Here is an 18,741-nt window from a genome sequence, read left to right as displayed (position 1 = left end):
AGTCAAACACCACAGGTTTTTTATTCATTATGTTACAAATAAAATTACAGTTAATTGTCACCAGCCTCCCAGTCAAATGAAGCCTCTGCACCAAGTACACAGATTTCAGAATCTGAAGCATCAGTCTGTGGTTGTAAACTACTGCAAGCTCTGGAGTCTGACACTCAGCTGTACAGTAAGAATAGCATAAAACTTGTAACAAGTTGCATAAAACTTGGCCTTCTGTAAACACTGAAACAAGAAATCTGGCCTGTTACAGTTACTAGAATGCAATGGTCTTACAAATACTGTATTTTAATACAATATTGCATACTGAAAAGATGCAAATACATTCAGAGGAAATCCCAAGTCACCCTGAAATTAAAAAGCAACTTGGGATGATGTCACAAGGAGTCAAGTTGCTGCAAAGAAAAGCCTGGGCATGGATGATGATACTGAACACACCTTGCAGATACTCAGCCACCTGCTGATTTTTGTCCAATTTCTTATTTCTAGTTAGGAAAGGAATGGGAACTTGCAGCAATTTTCCTATTACAAAGTGATCCTGCTTAGGCCAGCCATCACAGGAAGTTTTTCTACATTTAGTTCCCTTCAAGAAAACAGGGATAAACCCAAAAATACTTGTGAATTCCACAAGGCATTTGGAGCTCTTCAGACTGTCTGAATACCAAAACATAGGCATGAACCCTTTCAACTGACCCACTTCCTATTTTGCAACACTGTTCTAACTGAGATAAAGTTGATTTCCACTGGAAAACTCTTAAAATGTTGAAGTTTTGCCACACTACAAAAGTAAAGTGTTACACTTCAGCTCTGATTTGGCTGCTCAAAATTTTTCTCCTTAGTAAAGAAGGTCTCCAATTTTTAAACATTTTTTTTCCTTACTTCAAAAGAAAATTTGACATCCACATATTCCCAACATAAAAAGAGACTTTAGGACATTTTGCTAACAGCAGCCTCTGCCTACCCCACAAATGTAACTTTTTCAAAGGTGAAGAGTACTTGAGCTTCCTATTTCAGGTGCTGCCAACAACACCTGAAATACTTGAAAAAACCAGAAATGCTCTGCATTTGTCATCCAACCACTGAACAAAGTGCAACCGAGCCCTACACAGCTGACAGTATGTACAAACTCATTATGGCTTTACCATAAAAACAGCGTGTGGATGGGTCTGTACAGTCAGGAGGGATCCTAGCAAATGTAATGAATAAAACAATGTTGGCCAGTTGGCAATAGAGTAAGAGCTATATTACATTCTGTAAACCTTGGCATACCACACTTTACATTATGCAGAGAGTCAATATTTACAAATCCATAGCAGGTAAAAACAACCCCCTAAATGTAAATGATGATTTTGCAAAGTGCAGGAGAAAACCAGTGCTGTTGATTGCAAGTCCTATGCAAGCAGGTTCTACTAAAATCATTACTACTGGATGCTTACCTGGACATCTCATATTGAGGGTTTATAGGATTTCAACGTTTAGAATGAAATAAGAGTATGACACAGCACTAGGATGCATGTTTGAGGACAGCAAATACAGAAATGAATAAGGCAGCATGCTCAGAACAAGTTTAAGCAGCACTGATGTTAGATCCCTAGTGGCAACTATTATCAGTTAAAAATTCAGAGTGCAACATAGAAGCCTCGTTTAACATAAAAAATGTGCAAATTCTTCTCTTCTTAACAAAAGAAAGTAACATAGCAAGGAAGATATTCTACTGAAGAACATTTTTAAAGTCACAGCAAAGTAGACCATCTTCTTTCCAAAATCATCTACAAGGCACTAAGGGTAGAAAATGACAGGTTAGATGAAAGACCAAATGCTGTTCCTCAGTCAGGTCGAAATATGGGATATTTTGGTAAGAACTCTATTAGTATAACCTGTTGAAGAAGGGAAAAAGAACAGAACACAGTAACCAACAAGTTCAATCCTTTGACACAATTCCCGTGCAACATTAGCTAGCATGTAACACTAAACACATCTGAAATGTTCTGTAAGGAGGGAACGTTCCCCAGAGGAACAAAGCCAAGATTTCAGCCCTTCTGAAATGCAAGGCTTCTGGACACTTGAATTTTTTGGGGGTGACTCTCTCTCTTCCTCAAGCCTATTTAATTTTCATGGCTATACATCAAAGTGGATGGGGGAGAAGCAGGCCCACAGAAATAGTTCAAATTCTGCTTTCCTTGGTTAAAACTTTATGAAATTCAGAGCTAGCAAAGAAAAATATATTTGAAACACAACACACACTGCTGTAAAATGCAATATTTCTGCACAGAGAATTCAATCAAGGTAATGAGGAATTACCAGTGGAAAAGGTGGGTAAGTGTTAAAGAACCTCAGGCTGGTGTGGGAATCACACCAAGTCCAAATGGGTCTTCTTCCTCATTACAAATTACAGCCAAAACCAAGAGTACCCACAGTGCAAACATAAAATTGTTATGAAAACAGGTTTAGTGGTGACAATTTTTAAGGCTCAGTATGGATGCTCTTGCTCAAAGTGGCCTTTAGAGGTTTCTCAGACAACTGAACATTGAGAGAGTTTTTTTCAGACACATGACAGTCTGGTGAGTTAAGGATTTGCTCTAGAAAATCAAGTTATGTTGAAACCCAAAGAAATACTAATACTTACATATTCCATCATATTGCTGGTTTCACATTTCCTTTTGCTCAGTTTCCAGTGCAAACCCAGCTAAGAAAATAATTATCAAAGGATTAATGCAGACCCCAGCATTGATTTGATGAGTAATCAACAACAAGTGTTGTCAGTATCTAATTAGTAGGATCTGGAACACTTCAGGCACAGGTTTATGACCAGTACAAAGCAATTCCTACACGTAAATGATGCAAATACAGCCTTACTATCTCAAAGCTGAAGAAAAGCATTCTAACTTTTCTTACCTTATGATATAGTCTGTTATTTTCCCATTCTAACAACTTCTGAATTGATCTTCTAGTCTAAAAAATAAGTCAAAACTGTATTACAAATGGTTCAGTAGCCACTCCCATCCAGAATAACCTTTGTATTTCTGGTTTAAGAATAATTTAAAATAAGTTAGTTTTACAAAAGTAGAACCAAGCAAAAGAGAAATTATAAATGGAAGTCCAGCTATTTCAGTTCCCCACCACTCAACATCAGATCTTCAAGAAAAAAGAAAAAAAAAGCAACAAAACCCATCTCCAGGTTTTTTTGTTAACTCAGAACTACAAGTTTCCCAGAGCTAATTTACTCAGTAAGAGATCTTTCTGAATTCAGTATTTCTGTCTATCACAACCAAGCCAACAAAACAGAATTTCCCACATTCTCCTAGCCAAATGCTGCAGGTGCTTTTCTGACAACTTGTAATTTACATACATGTATATTTCCAGATTTTGCCAATGTTTTGTTATCTGAGTCCTGAAAAAATCAAGACCCCAGTGATTTTTTTCTTTAAGGTAGCAAAAAGACCACTCTGATGATTTCCTCTAGTTTCTGCATGACGTGCCATGGAATTCCACACACCATTTTCTTTGCTAAAACTAATAATGACAAGCAGGTTCCTCTGCAAGAATCTTTATATAGACAATTAAAAGAAGCTAAAACATGACCTGTGACTTTTGAGTGATCCAGGCTGCAGTAATTAGCAGTCCCACAACTTAACATTATCATGCCCTTAGTGCATTTCTTTTTTTTTTTTTTAACCATAACCTCAATGCCAGTTGTAAGTCAATGCAACTGTTCAGTTTTATTTTTTCAATGCAGATGGAATGTTTGATATATGACTTGTTTTATTTCCTCTGAAAAGCAAGGCCTATTATTTGCTTTCAGATTGTTTTATTAAAGAGCATAAACTCTCAAAAGAAGCATTGCTTTTCAGCCAAGATCTTTAACCTAAAATCTTTTCTGTAATTCAATTAACAATTGGGAGAGTTGGTTTTTTCCTTAGTGCACCTACATAATATTGTTTGTGGATGGTAAGATTTTATGGCTACATGTCTTAAAAACTATGTAGCTGCAAATAATGTCACTATACTATACTGAAATTTCCTAAACATTTACTGCTGTGAGGAATTGATTTAAGTGTAAACCACAGAAGTAATCAGAATCATGTCTACTTGATAATGCTAAAGTGCTTCTCAGAATTATTACTTTGGACCTGACTGCAAGAGCTGTCAATTTTCTGTTGAGGAAGTAAAAAAAGGAAATCTTTAAACTTCCCAGATAGAAAACAAATTCCTGTTTGTTCTGAACAGAAACAGCACTGTAAAAGCTGTCACACCTCAGCTCTGAAATGCTATGGTATTTGTTACATACTTGGGGTCAGTCAGACTTTGCAGGTCAAGGTCCAGTTCTGCACTCAATTCAATTCTGAGACCTTCAGAAAATCCTGGAAACTTAGGTTATCACATACTCCCTCCTGTTCTTCCAACTGAGATGGGATTAGCTCTTCCTGCCACTTTTCATTCAATTGGCAATTTGGTATCATTTCATCAACAAAGATTTTTTCTATTTTTTAAGGGATGGAAAATGGTACAACCCTGTGAATGCAAGTGAGACCCAAGAAAGGGTTTTGAAATGGAGATGACGCTATTAAACATTATTTAATGTTATCAGGAATGGCAAAATAAATAGAGTAGGAAGAATGAAAGCTACTTACTCGTTTGTTAAGACAGACTACAGGCCACAGGCTGCAGCCCAGTGTGCAGCAGCAGCACAGACAGCCACAAAGCAGCCATTTGACATTGACAGGGAGATTCTTTCTTAAACAGGTATTCACACGACTGATGCTGGTCTTGAATTCTTCAGGGGCAACCTGCAAGCAAAGTGCTGAACTTCAGTGGGAAACCATTACAGGTGTATTTGCTCAATAATTGCCCCTACAGGTTAAGTTGAAGCATAATGCCATTATAAAATATGACTCCATCTTTAAAACAACAGTCACCCAGTGAGCAAGTCACTTTCCTCTAAAATATTAATTTCTGTTACATACTTTGCATTCAAAAGCTAAGTATCACTTAGATAAACAGCTTCATCCTTATACACTGACCAAAGGAGGAAGGATACATCTGGTTTCCAAGGGAATGTGGGGCAGCTTCAAAGTAAAAATGCTTGTGTGCCACACAGAAAAAAAAAAAAAAAAGGGATAATATTGTCCCAATTAATTTCATATCAATGCAATTCTACACTCTGTCCACAAATGAATTCCTGAAGTGGTCAATATCAACATGAAGCCACAACTTCATTTGTGGCTTCTTCCTAAATTAGGGAAGCCTGGAAAGACATAGACTAGATAATATTCAAGGCAAATAAATGCATTGTGTCCCAGGTTATGAATCAAGCCTAGCTGCTGAAAAAACAACTTGTTTAAATAAAGAAGCATTCAGCAGAACTTACTCAATATTTTCTATAGATTGCCACTGCAGAGCCACAGTGGAACCACAGAGCCATGGTTTCTATCTGAAAATTATTTTCAGTCCCCTCTCTCTGACAGCAGCAGGCTGTTTAAAAAAGAGTGACAGCAATTACCTATTTACACACCTCAAATCCCTCTGCAGAATCTGTTAAACCTGACAAGTCAAAGTCAGATTCATGGCATCAGCTCTCAAGTCTGTACTCCTGACTGGAACACCATCCATCATTTCAGCACATGAAGCAGAATCATCAGATCCAACTTCAGACCTGATTGGTCAGGCACAACTCAAAAAACAAACCCAAAACCAAACAACCCCAAAAACCCCAGGAATCTTTACTAAGTAATTGTTGCCATGCTGAAGAAAAACACCCTTAGATTGAATCTGTACACAAAGCTGTGCAACTACTCCCTAATTCTTCCAACCAAGCAAGCCCAACTCTCTTGGTTTTGGTTCTGCAAACAAGGGTGGTGACAACAGAAGTGTTAATTTCATGACAAAGGCTCCTTCCACCCCAGGAGCAAAATGATGGGACAGGAAATGGAGAGGACCTGATCCTGCAACCTCCTCCCATCCACAAAGCCAAATTGACTAAAACGTTGCAGGAAAGGGAGTAAATAAATGCAACATCTGTTTCCTGGCCATTCAGGTCAGCAGGCAGTATCGAATCAGGGCTCATCTGGGTTTGTACACAAGCCAGGACTACAGTTTGTGATCTAAGAACAATGACACTGGGGTTATTTTATAGCAGGAATTGATAAGTACACAAAGTATTTAGTTTGTAATTATACAGACTTCCCCTCCCCCGTGCTAAATAGACAACTTTTTGTAATTCTTTTTACATATGAAATTTATTTACTTGCTTTGTTTGTATTAGGTTAACAGAGACATCAACATTGAAGTTTATCTTATAACAGACATTTTAGATGGAAAAAAAAAAAGGAAAGAAAGAAAATGGCAAAAAACCCAGATATCCCATGGATCAGGGTGTTTTCAATGAGGAGACCAAAAACCAGATTATCATTTAGAAAACTAGCCTGTACTTGCATGTATCTGAAACAGAAGGTTTTACAGATCTCTCTGACAATGAGCCCTTTTGCAATGAATCCCACTAAGAAAAGAGATTCTTCTTTTTCTATTAGACATAAAGTTTACTGGACCTTGACAGTAACACAGCCCAACTCCAAAATACAGCTGTACAAACCTACCAAAGACAACAGAATCACACAGTCTAGAATTCAATTGCACATGAAGAAACCTCATCAGTGACAAAATCTAACATAAAAAAGAAGTCAACCAGATTCTCCCAACACAGCTGGCAGAAAAGCTTGGGAACTAACAAGAAATCAGCAGGACGGTGAGATTCCCTACTTCTGGGCTGTTCTTATGGGCATCAGTGTCCACACATCAGGGTAAAAGCTTGATGCTACTTTTAAAAAACAATGTAAAGAATACCACTGTGAATGCAATGCCTAAACTGGAAACCAACTGGGGAGGCCACCAAGACACAGAGAAAATTTCTCTTTTAGAGATTTTTGTAAGATGTTGACCTTCAGAAAGTACAATGAAAACACCACTGCACCAGTTACTTTTGTGTAAAAGTGAATTTCTTTAGCTGTAACATAAGAGGAAATTACTTCAGATGGCAACCAAACACTGGGATACACTTATCTCTTTCAAAGAAAGCAATCACTATAAATATTTCTGTCACTCAGTGACAAATCTTCATTTGAAATAAAAGGAATGGCTGACCAAGATAAGCCTCATTCTGTGATAAACAGAAGCAAAACACAGTTGCTCTCAGCTTACAGCGTAGTAGAACTTAGGCATAGTTGTAGATTGACAAAGAATTAAATATCCATAAATAAAATAACTTCTATAATTTAATTATAAAATGGTACACATATAAAATGGTCACCAAGTAATTTTTTCTGTTTTCTGGCATCATTTTAAATCTTGCCTTTCTTGCAGGCACCAATATTGAAAGATAAATAGAAACAACAAACGTATTTCAAAGAAACAGAGAATTAACAGCACCTCCTGCACAAAGAAAGGTCCCTAAGGAAGTCGAGGTTTGAGGAATTTGGGAAAAAGTCTCTTTTCTCTCCGGGTCTTGAAAAGAAGGAGATAAGTACATAGCTCCTGGCTGTGCAGTATACCTTGTAAAGACACATTAGTTCCTTTTAGGTCTTTAAGGGAGAGGGAAAAAAAAAGAAAACATAAAAGGAAAGGAGAGGGTGTCATAATATTTTACAACAGGATGCAAGAGAATCCACAAACACAGGAAGAGAGCAAGTAAAGCCCAGCAGGCCTGATCTTTCTCTTCAATCATGATCACAAACCCTATCCATCACATGCTGCAGGAGGATCACAATACCAAGACCACATTTATGGTTTCCCTGCACTGCACAGTCATCTCTGAGTAGGACCTTTATTCTTTTAAGATCAGGGCAGGAAACTCCACTTTCTTCCCTAAGGTTCGCTGCCTCCATCATTTTCTTGTCACCTGGGACAGTGTATGCTGTTGTGCCACAGATCATGAGGAGCATTACAAGGTTTTTAATCCTTCTTTTGAAAGAATTAATAATCCTGTAAAAATGCAGAATTTAAAATTAGCCAAAATGTAAATTTAGGCCAAAGTCCAATCACATGATTCAAATTTAAATATTGCCTCTGCATTAAGTGTAGGTAGTCAAATGTTTTCTTAAAATATTCCCATGACAAGAATGCACTCCTTGAAAGCCTTGCTCAGTATTTACAAACCAGCTGAAGTTGGAGTCTCATCCTGCAAGATAAATATTAAGTCAATTCAGCTGAATTAGCCAGGCCCAGCATTTGACCTACTTGAAATTTTCCCTTCTTTTAGTGTTTTATTGCCTCAAATAATTTTGTTTTTATCCTCAAATATTTATATTTACCTCTCCCCAGAAGAAGCATGTCCTAATTAAATATTTAAGATGTAAATACATGCATAGTGAAGGTGAGGTATTCCAGGTTTTTAAAAAAGCAGACTAGTGGAAGACTTAATACCATCATTATGTAGATGGGTAAACTGAGAGTGAGGGAGCTGAAGTGAATTCCTAAGACTATCCAAGAGCATAAATCCAAAATATCAGTGCTTCTGGGAGAGAGATGTAGCTAGATAGTTTTGTCTGCTTAGGATTCTTGTTGTGCATTTGCTAGATTTTTATTCTGCCTCTAAAATCCTAGATCTTCATCTGTATTTATTGAAAAAGAAAACCCATCAACCCCACCTATTGGCTTCATCTTTTACACTCCTTGAGCAGCTGGGATATATTATTAACATCAGTTCAGAGTGGACAACAAAGCCATTAACCTCAACATTATACAGACCTTCTACATAAAGTATGACACTGCCTTGCACAAGCTGTGTACTACTGCAAGTTCCCAGCAAATATTTTAATCACAAATTGTTAATATAAACAGTCTGTTCAGAATCTGGCTTCATCAAAAGTGAACATTTGTATTTGAAGAACAGTAAAAGATGTTAGAGTGGTGCATCAATGGGCTGCAGTGCTTATTATTGTGAATTATTTATCAGGATACTTGAAGAAAAACTTCTTACTGCAGAAAAAGGGAGTTTTCAGTTTCCAAAAGGATAAAGATGACTGACTGCCATAACCAGAGGAAGTAGCAGATTACTTATTTCTTGCAGTTCATGAAACTATTAAAAACCAAAAAAGCCACAACTGTGGTTTTTTTATGCCTTTCATGGCAGTGTGGCAGGCAGTAAGAAGAACTGTGTTTACTGGCTCATCTGATTGGTGTTTTCCCCTGACAGAAGGGAACTAATTTACTTTCAAGGTCTTCTTACTCAGAAAGCCCCTGGAATCCACATATGAGGAAAAGATAACAGGATATCAAGCCTCTGAGCAGCAGAAGCAAATCCCTCCTCATGGGATTTATGTTGACACTGACTTGAGCTATAGAACAAGACAGGTAAATGCCAAGGAGAAGAACTTCCTCTTGCCTCTCTTTGATAAATTAAGTCCAAGCAGTCAGCTGAACTTTAAATTAAACTTTTGTTCACAGTCTATTTAACAAAAGGAGAACAATCAAGTGGAAAATCTGACAGACATTGATGCTCATATTAAGAAGAGTAGGCTTAGAAGTAGGTTTGTTTTTTTCAATGCACAAATATATTTTAGAGACAGAAAGGGAAGAAATTATGCCTTCAAATTATAACATTTCCTGCTAGGTTTTTTCTAAAGGCTTATTTATAAGAAACTACAACTTAGCTAAAAAACCCATGAAAAATGGTATTTTCAAAAAGTGGATTGTGGCTTTTCAGTGATCAGAAAATGCTTTGCAGGAAAGAATAAGCCTTAGACATGCAAGGCAGGGAAATGCAAACGTTGTCATCATCATCCCTCAATTAGACACAATCAGAAAAATTCTTCCTTCTGAGCTCAGGGAGATCCTGAAGCAATGCCAGAATTCCCAAGGCTGCTTTTTAACAACTAAAAACTCCAAATAAGCAACTTGCTTTTCAATTGTACTGCGGCCAAAAACCTGGATACATTCAACACAAATATTTTATTCATTACACTCCGGGGTGGAAATAAAGGAGAAAAACCTCAGATGGGTTTGGCAGAACCAGGAAATGCCATCCAGCTGCATTTTTGGATATTGTTAACATGACTCAACAGCTACTGCAAGAGGCTGCAGAGGTAGTGTAGTTGTATGGGATGACATCACAGAAAGTAGTAAGAGCCAAAGAAACTTTTTCCTCACAAGTTCTGGAAAAGATACACAGGGAGGATAGAAAATGAAGCCAAAGAAAAGCACTGGGGAGTGAAACAGCAAAAAGAATAAAAAATAAAACGAGAAAAATAATTCACAATCTAAAAGTCTAAAAACAAATCCCAAACCAATTATGGAATTAATTTAGGACAATAAAAAAATAATTACAAGACTTTATTAATGGATACAAATGAATATTTCTTGCTTGTCACCACTGATTTTCAGAACTAAACAGCTACTGTATTTCTGAAAATCTACTAAAGAAGCTGTTTGATTTGTAGATTTAACACTATCATGTTGTGTTCCCTAGGGCTTTTGATAAAAGAGATTCTCCTCCCAGAGATCTACCTAGGCATAAACTTAAGGCTTTACAGATATATTACAGAGAGGGCCAGCATGTGAAATGATTTAATTCACACAGGAGGTAGCAGAGACCCCAGGTTAAGTGAGTCTTGCTTTCCTGTAGATTGCCTGTATGAGAAGAGTGTGATGCTACCCTGAGCCTTCCTCCCTTTGGGGTGAAAGAAACAAAATTTGTTACTGACAAAGTACAAAGAGTGGGCATCAAGCAGCTAGGTCATACAGGAGATTCAATTCGACAGTCTTCAGTGCTGTTCTGTGCTGCACTGTGTTTTCATGAGCACAAATTTGTAAGAACAGTTTAATCTCACACTTACCTTCCCTGTAAGAACAGAAGGAAATTCTGTATCAAACTTGTTGCTCAAGCCAAACCTTGAAAACAAAAGAGACAAACAAAATATATTCCACCTAACTTAGTTTTGTTTCCCTTAAAAAAAAATGCAATAGATTTTGTATTAAAAAAACCCAAACCACCCCAACTATTACCTTCTTTTGCCCTTACTGCATTATTGTGTGAGCTTTCAATCTAAGTTTATACAAGTTCTTGTGTATTATTGGTAAGAAATTCAGCTTGGTCTCTTTAATACCTCCCAGTCCCTAAAAGGGCAAAAATTCTTTAACAAGTAAATGGGAGTATATTTCAATCTTTGCTTTCTTTAAGAAAAAACCTCCAGCTACTAAATTCCAGTCTTACAATATTCAATAATCCTTTAACTGCTATTTTTCTTGCTCATGCATTTATTCACATGCAACAGATAAAGCTACTTAGAAGGAACCCATTCAGCAGCAGCAGCAGCAGCAACATTTATCATCACATAATTTTAATAAACTACTTTGGGCTGAGTTAAACTATCTCACACAAAACAGGTAAAAACCTACACAAATAACAGCTTTAAAATTACTATGAGCTTTAAGAAAACAAAGTCTTAGATATCACTGTGACTGTTCTTATGGAGCAAGATTCTGATCAGTGAAACCTCCAGGGAGCAAGACTTGGCATGTAAACCTCCACATCAAATTCACTGTCAGCTCTGCTAAACCATCTCCTGAGAATTTTTCTTCAAAAAAAGAAAAAGCCCAAAAGGATCACAGCCAAAAAAGAAAAAAAAAAGAGGAGCACAAATACATTTGGTATTGTAATAATTACTATAGGAACAACCTTCTGAGGAGAGAGTATTTGCTCAAACTGACACCTGATGTACTCCTTATTGGTCATTTACACAAAATGTCCTCAGTCCCCCATCATTATTTAATATATAAATTACCAGTAAACTGGGTGCAGTGTAAAAGTTCACAAATCCAATGTAGCTTGTTTAGACATATACAAAAATGTAAAATAAACCTTAAAGGAGAAGCATAATAAAATTGTGTTGTCTTTAGAATCCCAGTAAATGAATGGAAATGTTCATTAATAATATTGGTGAAATCCAATCCAACAACACTGATGAAGACTTGAAAATTGGTCTCATCTGGCTAATTTAAGTTACAGCTTTGACTCTTGTAAAAAGCAGCATACTGAAGCTGTGTTAAACATTTAAAAAAACCCTGAAGAGCAGATCTTAGCTGAACTGTTTCTCAACCTTTGCCTCTTACCTAAGCACTATACCCAGCAGCCACCTGCTTGTGTTTGTTGCATTCAGCAGATTTTCACTGAACTTTTCACTTTCACTTTGCAGAAGTGAATGTGAGGGGACTGAGGGGCAGCACATGGGCTGCTGCATATTCAAGAGAACTGGAAAGCCAGGATGTTAAATTAGTGCTACAAAACCAAAGAGGAAACCCAGGGAGATTTTAGGCAAGCACAAAGCTTACTCAGAAGCCCATTTCCATTCCCTGTGAATGTATTCTGGCAAGTCAGGCTCCACATTTTGTAGCTTTTATTTTCAAGCTGAAATCTTCCAGGTTCTGTTATATCTGTTCTTTCTAAGGATGCCTGAAGAGCAATGAGGTCATCTTTTCAGCCTAAAAACTCCAGAAAAAGTCAACTAACAATATGAAGCACTTACACAAGCCTGTTTGGAGGAATATGGACTTTTCTGTTTATCAGCAATGAAACTACCTGAAATGATGACAAAGTTGTAGCAATCAGACAGATCTACTACTAGCAAGTTCAGATAATGCTGCAGAATTATTTTTCTCTACCCATTTCGTGCCAAAGGCCCACCTAGCCCAGAACACTTGATTCTTACAGTGGTCAGTAGCAGGTGCCTAGGAAACAGCAAAAGAAAAACCAAAATGCAGATGTGTACCAGCACTTCCCCACAACACTCTTCTGACCTTCAAAAATTCATAGTTCAAACCCTTTAAGCCATAGGTAGTGTCCTTTATTATATAGGCATTAAAATTCCCATTGCATCACCCATTTCCATAAGGAATAACAAGAATCAGTGCTTTCTGCTTAGCTTTTACAGTACATTTTATGATGCTAAATATGAAGGCTGATGATGTCATGAGGCATATTTAACACCCAATGTTGCCAAAACGTTCCATTCCATAATAATACACCCAAGAAACCTCAGTTACAGAAATTCATCTCTTCCACACCTGGAAATGGCTGAAATAATATAAAAGGTTTTGACTACACTGCAAATATAATACTGCATTTAGTCAGCATCACCTTCAGCATAGTTTTATTAAAGTGTCTCTAGAAGTTTTAAAGACTACCCTCATGATGATTTACCACAGAATTCAGAAGCCTTGAAGTCCTAACACATGGGGGCAGGGGACTTCAAGAACCAAATAAAACCATAATTTCTTAAGCAATATGCAAAGCAGAATTTTGTATATTTATAGAGCTCTGTAAGCAACTTGGTAAAAGTACTGAAGGGTTATTAGAATATTGAATGCAAAAAAAGTTTAAGCCTCGATTAAGAAATGTGTAAGTTCATTAGATCTTCTGCAACAGGGAAATGATGCAGCATGTTTTTGCCTAGGAAGTCTTCTAAAATTCAGTACATTTAAAAATCACAATGCCAAATAAATTTCAGTACCTGCCCTTTAAATTATTTCAAACACCAGATCTTATTTCTGGGCTCCAAGCTTTCAGTTCTCTGAGTCTTCAGTGTAAGCTGCCCAAAGTCTTAACATTTAGAAATTCAAATAAGTCACCCTTACACTTCAGTTGCCATTTTCTTGCTGAATGACACAAACATCTCTAAAAGCAAAGCACTGCTGCCCATAGGCAACAACACTGGAACACAACTAGGATGACCTCACTTTCTAATGCTCTCTGTCTCTCCTTGTTTTATTGCAAGTCCTGTCACCTCATTTCCCCCCATTTGTGAAGAGGACAGAATGCCACCTCTCACAGGGAGCTGTAAGAAGATACATTCAGAAACCCTGCATAAATTAAAGGCTGAAAGGAACACCCTGAACCATCAGCTGCAAACCCCACCTGCAACAGGCACCCCATTATAAAAGCCTTTCTATTAGCTTGCAAAGCATAAGGAAGTACAGCCTCTTGTCCCCAGGACTGAAACAGGGAGAGCCTGGAAAACAGTCTGAGTAGAACAAACATATTTACAGGTGCCTTATCTTTTTTTCTTTTTTTCTCTTTTAACTTCAATAGCCTTTCATTTTATCCCACTCCTGTATTTATAGAGTACTCAGCCTTACCAGACTACACAAGCTGAACACGTTCAGTCAAGTCTCATACAAGAGGCTCTCTCCAGCCTCCTTTCCCCACACCTCATCCAGGTTACCTTAACCCATCCCCACCAGACAAACTCACATCCCACATACTGTTCTTTATGACAAGTCATCTCAGCTTTGTCCTGCTCTAGAGAATAAAGGAGACAAGAACCAAGACCCCTGAGCTGCAATCTCCTTGAACACTTCACATTTCTCTTCCAAATCTAGGATTTTTTTCCAATTAAGCCAACGGAACTAGAGAAGACTATTACACCCCCTGGATGACTGGTTTGGAAAACCAAAGTTTGGATAACTAATGGAAGATCATTTGCTATTTTAAATATGTAGATTCTCTTATTTAAAATATGCAGAAGATGGGAGTAACATCAGACATAGTCAAATGTCATCTTCTCTCAACTGAGAGCACCTGGCTCTTCCCTAATTGATGACAATATGCTTTTCATTAGCACCTGGGTTGTGGATCCCTGAAGCACTCCCACAGAAAACACAAGGGAATGAATGAAAGGCAAGTTAACTTGCATCCAAAATGAGGGGGTTTAGTAGAAATAAGCTGCATAACAAGCTTTAAGCAAAAATAAGCTTAATGGCTGTTTCATTACCTCATTACCATCCATCCATGTGGTCTTAATGATATGGAAAAACTGCACCAGATAAATAAACTTCTATAAACACCTTAAGAGTTTGCTTACTGCTCCTGTTTTTGAAAGGTACTGCTGTTGCTTTGGTAGGCATATGACTCAGTCTTCACTAAAAATGTTTTGAGATTCCTGAATACATAAATCAGAGTCACTCTGACTACACCAGAAACAGCAAACAATGAGTTTGTTACTCTTTCAAATGAAGTTTCAGAAGCAAAGGCATTTACTACATCTTACAGATTTCTCTGTGGTAAAATTCAGAAACTTTCTGGAAACAAACACAGCTGATGGTTTCTACAAAGTAAGAATTTTCTAGAGACAACAACCATTGAATAAGATGAGCATAAATTTTGCTAGGCACTCTGCAAGTAAAATGAAACAAATACACTTCATACCAGCACTCTTACATGCACCAGAACACTCAGTGGAAAAAGCAAGATCCAGCTAAAACCCTCAGAAGATTCTTGGAATTTATGTTTAGTGCTGTTGGATACTGCAGTAAAACTCTGTTAGGATCAGCAGCTCACTGACAAGGTCATAAGAATAAAAGCTCATGCAAGAAACACATTCATAGTTTGAATCTACTAACTTGGCAGTTTTAAAGCAGGAATGTACATGAAAAGCTGGACCAGATTACTCTGGAATAAGATAATTATCTCTTCTCTATACACCAAAAGTAGTACCCAAGAAGCCCAGTGTCAGATGGGGAACAGGCATCTGAAAATGATGAAAAATCATTGAAAACAATGGGTTTTTAGAAATAACTGGGGTGTTGGGTTTTTTTTTTTTCTTTTTTTCTTTAAAGAGAGCATCTGACTTGTCAGGACAGAAATTTTTATTAGCAGCATTGCAGACAGGTTCAGAAAACAAACCCAAGTTTTACTCAGTGACATATTTCACTTCAGTAACTAGAGCAGGCTGCTCCTGAAGCCAACTGATTTCAAAAGCATCAGCAGCCGTGTGATCAAAGTGACAGAATTTCAGAGCTGATCCATACTACCCAGAAAAGAAACTCTTAAACTCTTTCCCATTTAGTAAGGTTAGCATTACTCTCTAGTAGCCACAGTTTGATTGCACTGTATTGATAACATCTGCTGTTTTTATTGATACAAGGAAACTTAAAAACACCTGAATTGATAAAAGCTGCCTTCTAGCACTGAGGTAGGTGTACTTGGTACAGGAAGAAAGCTGGGAGGAGTGGAAAAAAGGGAAAATAAGGTGGCTGGGAGTTCAGTTGAGGTAGTTACAAGGGTATGTATGCTGGCTCATGATTTCTGCATCACTGACAGGTATTGCTTTCTTTTGATGTAGTCATCACTAATTGACAGAGTACTTGGAGATGCTCCTGCCCATGCCCAAAAGACGCTGAAGCCAAGAAGGAACTTTAAGGGACATCACTTTAAGAGGCACGACAGCAGACGAAGCAAATAAGTGTGTCGCATTTTTCCCGTTTAGTGCCTAGAATCAGGTAACTAATGTGGTATTCTGATCATTCTGCTTGTGTTACAGCCCCTTCTTCAGTCAGGCCACATGTTATTTGGGGTCAGGACAGAAAGAAATTCCACCAAGACAAGCAAGTACAGAGTGGTGCAGCAGAGCACTACCCGCTGGCACTAGCTCAAGGCAAACCTGCTTCAGACTTACATGAGGGACACAGGACCAAATCCAACACTGGTTCTCTCAGGAGGAGAGAGCTTCCCCACCCAGTGTTTTTGCTGCAGATAGTTAGATCACACTGCACCTATTTCCAGAGAGAAACGTGCATTCTTATCTGCAATCCACAGACAGACCCAGAGCAACACAAGCTTGATGGATCTCTGTAATACAAGAATACCTCCCTCCCTGCCATGAAAATGAACCTAAGGACCAACAACTTGTTACAGATGGGCTTTTGTTAATTCCACCACTTGCAGGAGTAGGAATATGAAGAAAACCCCTACCAGTACACATTACACACAAGGTCATAGTTTGCCCACCTTCTGTTCCAACTGTTTGAATCGCTGGCAAACACTCAGGCTCACGTTGCCTTCTAATGACAAAAAAAAACCCAAACCAAAAAACCACCATCCTAAACCAAACTCACAACTAAGTTTGGAGCAGATAAAGTCCAGCACAGCCGTGTGCCTCCTCTGCAGTGCAGTGCGGGGGCTCCGAGGTTCAGCTGAGGCAGAGAAGGGCCCCAGTGAAGCTGCTGGCACAGCCTGCCGGTCCTCGCTCCGTCTGGCGTTTATCTTTTAACCTAAGAGATTGTCTGGAAAAAGCAGAGCCAGGGCTGCACCGCACCAGCCAGCTGAACTTCAGCCCTCCAGTCAGGACTCCGGCTTGCCAACTGGAAAACACCAAGTTCCCTGTTTTAACACGTTAAAAAACCAAAACTCCTCACACGGAACAGGTGATGGGGGAAGGAGGGAAGGGGATATGTGTGTGTGTGTGTGTATCCCGGCAAAGCGGGCAGCTCGCCTTCCACAGCGGAGGGGCGGCAAAAGGGACGATGGGGCTCGGTCCTCCTCCTCTCCTTACCCTCTCTCACCGGGTGGCTCTGTCCCCGGCCGGCAGTACGGTCCTCCCGCCGGGCCACCAACCTCTGCCCACCACCCCGGCCTCCTGCCCACCGCCAGCCCCCTCCCCACTACATCGCCCCCCACCCCTCCTTACACGGTGATGTGCCCGGCGCCCCGTACCGCTACGGGATCCGGCGCGTCGCGGGGTCGGGGAAGCTCCTGGCTCCGCACCACGGCTTCGGACTCCTCCTCCTCCTCCTCGTTGTTGTTATTGTCCTCCTCCTCCTCTTCCTCGTCTCCCTCCTCCTCCAGCTCATAGATGGTGTCGAAGTCCGCCATGTTGGGCAGCAGTACACTCATCTCACCCCGCACCCCCCGCCCCGCCACCGCCGCGCGCCTGCGCACCGCGCGCCGGGGCGGGGAGGGGGCGGAGCCCCGCGCCCGCGCGCACATGACGTCCGCCCCCGCGCGTGGCTGAGAGGAGCACTGAAGGGAGGGCGGGAAGGGGCGTCCTCGGCTCCCGGTGCGGAGAGCCGCGTTGCCTTCCTTCCCGCAGCGGCGTGAGGGAACGCGGGTCTCCGCCTTCCGCCTCGGAGCCGCCGGGGGTGTCTCGGGAGGTGGTGGCCACCCCGGGGGGCTGGCGGCGGGGGGAGGGGGCTGGGCCGCTGCTGACGAGAAGAAGGAGGGGGCTGCGAGGTGCGCGCGTGCCCGTTCCCGCCGCCCGCCGGCTCGCGCGGTGACCGTTGAGGGGAGAGCGTTACCCCCCGCCCGCCTTTCGGCCCCGCTGCGGCTGCTCCGCGGATATCCCCCTTTTCCAGGTGTCTTTCTGTGGTATTCTGAATAAAAATAGCCCCCCTCCTCCTCTCCTTTTTTTTTTTTTTTTCCCCCCTTGCTCAGGTTCTCGTCCCGTTCAGCGGGGTGGATAAGGTGAAGGGAGGAAGGGGATGGTTTTCATGGTGAAGGTGGGTGGGTGGGTGATGAATTTTCCCCCAGCTTTGAGGTGTTTGTTTTGAGGTTTTTGGTGCTTGGTTTGGGGATTGAGTTCTGTGCAGCGTAATGGGGAGGTGCGAGGGGAGAAAAATCCACGTAGGAGGAGTGCCAAAATCGGGGAATAAAAATCTTTTTTTTAGAATAGTTGAGGGATTATTCCCCTCACCTGACACACAGGTGGAAATTTTTTTTTTTTTTTTGGTAAGTTTAAGCACTTAATTATTGTTACCCACAAATGGAAATCAGGGCAAAAAAATATTCTTCTTCGTAATTGAAATATAGGAGTCAGAAATAACATTCTGGAGTTTATGGGTTGTTTGGGTTATTTCTTTTTCAAGAATTATGTTAGCTACTGTGAAGTCGTGTTGAGGCTGTGATGTGGCCAAACCTGAATTCCTGGCCCACAGCTGCTGCAAGGAAGGGAGCTCAACTCTTCCCTAGAAGAG

General features: G+C 39.9%; 1 protein-coding gene across 3 annotated transcripts; it reads right to left on the bottom strand.

Annotated features, from left to right (window-relative positions):
* Nucleotides 1-17,665, bottom strand: CHIC1 (cysteine rich hydrophobic domain 1). Of its 3 annotated transcripts, XM_030449293.1 has the most exons (6): nucleotides 17,460-17,665; nucleotides 10,833-10,887; nucleotides 4,638-4,793; nucleotides 2,902-2,958; nucleotides 2,633-2,692; nucleotides 1-1,883 (listed from the first exon to the last, which is right to left on the bottom strand). In XM_030449293.1, the coding sequence occupies exons 1-6, from the start codon at nucleotides 17,663-17,665 to the stop codon at nucleotides 1,833-1,835; spliced, it is 585 nt and encodes a 194-aa protein (XP_030305153.1). In that variant the 3' UTR covers nucleotides 1-1,832. The 3 variants fall into 3 exon arrangements, with proteins under 3 accessions (XP_030305153.1, XP_030305156.1, XP_030305155.1); XM_030449296.1 differs by lacking the exon at nucleotides 2,633-2,692; XM_030449295.1 differs by lacking the exon at nucleotides 2,902-2,958 and having other exon boundaries at nucleotides 17,460-17,644.
* Nucleotides 17,666-18,741: the final 1,076 nt, after the last annotated feature.

Source organism: Calypte anna, chromosome 4 (assembly GCF_003957555.1).
Source record: "Calypte anna isolate BGI_N300 chromosome 4, bCalAnn1_v1.p, whole genome shotgun sequence".
Lineage (NCBI taxonomy): Eukaryota > Metazoa > Chordata > Aves > Apodiformes > Trochilidae > Calypte > Calypte anna.
The sequence above is the reverse complement of the archived record's forward strand: the minus strand, read 5'-3'. Positions and strand labels throughout refer to the sequence as shown.

Excerpts from the sequence above, each read along its gene's own strand:
- CHIC1 (XM_030449293.1), bottom strand. The coding sequence starts at position 17,665 with ATGAGTGTACTGCTGCCCAACATGGCGGACTTCGACACCATCTATGAG. Across the intron at positions 2,959-4,637 it reads TAGTCTGTCTTAACAAACGA|ACTAGAAGATCAATTCAGAA; the intron begins GTAAGTAGCTTT and ends CTTATTTTTTAG. Across the intron at positions 2,693-2,901 it reads ATAACAGACTATATCATAAG|CTGGGTTTGCACTGGAAACT; the intron begins GTAAGAAAAGTT and ends TTATTTTCTTAG.